This window comes from Pteropus alecto, unplaced genomic scaffold, assembly GCF_000325575.1.
Source record: "Pteropus alecto unplaced genomic scaffold, ASM32557v1 scaffold129, whole genome shotgun sequence".
NCBI lineage: Eukaryota > Metazoa > Chordata > Mammalia > Chiroptera > Pteropodidae > Pteropus > Pteropus alecto.
This window is the reverse complement of record NW_006442597.1, coordinates 1,116,936-1,119,982: the sequence shown is the minus strand read 5'-3', so window position 1 is coordinate 1,119,982 and position 3,047 is coordinate 1,116,936. Positions and strand designations below refer to the sequence as shown.

At 52.9% G+C, this 3,047-nt stretch overlaps 1 protein-coding gene across 2 annotated transcripts in view; it reads right to left on the bottom strand.

Moving 5' to 3' along the window:
• Positions 1-3,047, bottom strand: part of SUSD3 (sushi domain containing 3) — a 17,725-nt gene continuing 14,678 nt past the window's right edge. For both annotated transcript variants that reach the window (XM_006922808.3, XM_015597803.2), the window contains one exon: positions 1-1,396. In XM_006922808.3, the coding sequence (XP_006922870.2) occupies positions 1,294-1,396 (103 nt within the window). In that variant the 3' untranslated portion in view covers positions 1-1,293. The remainder of the gene's footprint in view (positions 1,397-3,047) is intronic.

The window sequence follows — 3,047 nt, the reverse complement described above, 5'->3', positions numbered from 1 at the left end:
CTCTGTGTAGCCTGTATTAGAATGTGTTTTAAGTGATGGAAAACACAAGAGTGGCTTCAGGTCATCAGGATCCCCTCCTCATGGCCGCAATATGGCTGCAGGGCCTCCAGGCAGTAGCCTCTTGAGGGCCGCTCTGAGAGTCAGTTCTAATCAGTGGCAGGAGTTAGGGAAGGTCTGGAGTTCCCTCAATGGCCAGACAGGTCACACCCTGAATCGCAGGAGACTGGAGGTCAGATTTTAACTGGACCAGGATAGGCATGGGCTCTGCTGCTTTGACAAGTGACAGGTTAGAGGATTGTGATGGCTCTAAAGGTGCCCACCTGCCTGATGCTCCCTCTACCTAAAAGTGGAGTCCAACTGCTCCCATGTTGAGCAGCAGTGACCCAGCATGACTTCCCAGGCCCTGAAAAGCAAGGCTTGCAATCAGGACTCTCACCGTGGAAACCAACCACCATGGTGTGAGGAGGCCCAGGCCATTGAAGGTACCATTACCCCATGCTCTGCCAACAGCCAGCAGCAACCCCACGTGTGAGCCAGCCAGCTTTCCATATGCTACCAGCTGACTGCAGCCACCATGGGACACTCCCCATGAGACCTGCCCAGCTGAGCCCTGGCTGCCCAGAGCCCCTAGTGGTAATAAAAAGGGACTGTAGTTTTAGGCCACTACGCTTGGGATTTTGTTATACAGGGATTGAAAATTGAGCCAGTGATTTTTATCTTTTCATTTTTCAGTATTACAATTATTTCACACCCCTCACACATTACAGATAATGAATGCAGCATCCAGCTGGGTCCCTGCTTACAGGCAGCCCTCTGTGGAAGAAGATGCATTACTGTGATTGCTGAGAAGTTGGCGCTCTCTTCTTCTGCTATGCAAAACTAATGTGCTTAAAACGTCTATAGTCTTTTTGAAGGCACTCAGTCAGAGAGGGGCTGCAGCTGGGTCTGTGAACCTCAGCAGTGGTTACAAGGAAGGCTATCTATAAAAACTGCTACAGCTGGGCTCCCCAGGACAGGACACTCCTCACTGGGGTCCCTCCCCAGACTTTGAAATCAGGATGGTGCCCTGAGGGATCCCTAAATCCAGAAGCTGACTTCACTGACTAATCTTGAGCTGGACACATGTCGAGTTGTAGGTGGCTGGCTGGTGGGGTTGCCCCAGTCCTCCTCGTGTGGAGGGCGGCTCTGGCCTGGGCCTCAGTCACCTTGGGACATAGGTTGTAGGCTCTCTAGGCATTCACAAGGTGGGCCTGGGGGCAGGCAGGGTCTGCCCTGGGTCCTCTGTATGCACCATCATCTGGGCCCAGGGTGAATAGGCGGGGGTGCTGAGAGTCCAGGGGTTGTTGTCCATGCTGTAGCCACGCCAGCCAGCTCTCTGGTGCACTCGCCACGGTCTCTGCAGGGAGAGGAGGTATTAGCTAGGGGAAGAGGAGGGACCCCATATAACTCCAATCCTGAGCCTGTGCCAGACATCCAGGCCCTCCCCACCCCCAAAGCCCAGCTTTCAGTGGGCTTGGGGCAGATGGCTACTCTAAAGTTGGGGAGCTTCATTTCTCCTGCTGGATCTGCCCTGAGTCTGAGAAGTCCACTCCATCAGTACCCTGCCCTGGGCCTCAGGCTCCTCACCCAAATGAGGAGGGTGATCCAAGGAGAGGCCCAGGACTTAGGGGACCTTGCCTCCTTTGAGCTGCCTTCCAAGGCTGAAGGGAGGGAGAGGCTTCCCAGGGCTTTTTCAAAGGAGGCTTATTTGGAATGTGCATAAATTGCAGGGATCAGGCTGCCTCTCCAGGCTGGGACTTCCCAGAAACATCCAGGGGCACACCTTTGCTCCTACCAGGTTGTCTTCTGGTGGTGTGGGGCTAGATCACCTACCTTCCATATCTTCAGTTCCCTTACGGCCCGAATCACAAACCAACCCATTCTCCAGGCTGATCAGACCTTGGCCTGATACCATCACCTGGCCCACCCTGTCTTCCTCTTATACTGGCCTCTGCTCCCTGATGTCTGCCTGACTGTTCTACCTCTAGCCCTCCATTGGACTGCTCCCTTCCCTTAAGTTGCTGTCTCTCTCCTTCCCTGATATTCAGGCTCTCCCAATCTGTTCAATTCAGGCATCACCTCTTCCAGGAAGACTTCCTGGATCTCTGTTCCCGGCCACACTCAATTCTCAGAAAAGATTTAGGAAGTAGCAGGAATTAAGTTATCCGTTGGTTTGATGGATAAGTGAATGAATCAATTAATGAACTGGTGAAAAGAAAAGACAGCTTAGTGCACACATCCATGAACTTTGGAGCCAGAGCCTGAATTCAGACCTACCTTCACGCTTAGTAGTTGTGTGTGATTCTGGATAAGTTTCTTAAAATGGGGTAAGAACAGTGTATACCCCTAAGGTTAGAACCAGGACTATCTGGAAGAGCTTAGAATAGCACCTGGCACATTTTGTAACCTAGGAAGCATTTATGAAATAAAAGCAAGGTAAAGGGGCAAATCTTGCCTTACTGATGACAGTTTCACCAACAATTAGTGGGGGAACGGAGGCAGCTGGGCCTTGCCTAGCACGGCACATCCAGAAGCCCCTGGGCTACAGTCAAGAGTGTCCCAGCATGGGAGCCAGAGGTCCCAGGGACCTTGCCTCCATTCAGCTATGCAGCCCTGAGCAGGAGCCACCTTCACTGAGTCCCACTGAGCCAGGGGTGGGGGTATGGCAGGGAGAGCTGACGGGGAAAGGGCTCTCACCCCAATGTTCGCCCAGCTTCACTTACTTCCTGCCTTGAGCTACATTGACTAGACCTGACATTCAGAGTGGCCCCCAAGCTGGCCTCTTGTCAGGGGTTCCTCCAACTCCCTAAGGGAGGTGGCTATACAGCTCTGTGCCAGCCATCAGATGAAGAAAGAACAAATCTCTTAGGTCTAACAGCAGGTGTCTGTGGGGCAGGTACAGGCCCCAGGCAGTCCCCCTGAGAGATCTGCAGTCTCATCTCAGCCAAGAAGCTCCTGTAGCAGCTGTGGGTAAGCCTCGTCCAAGACACCATATTGCCTTGAGAGGC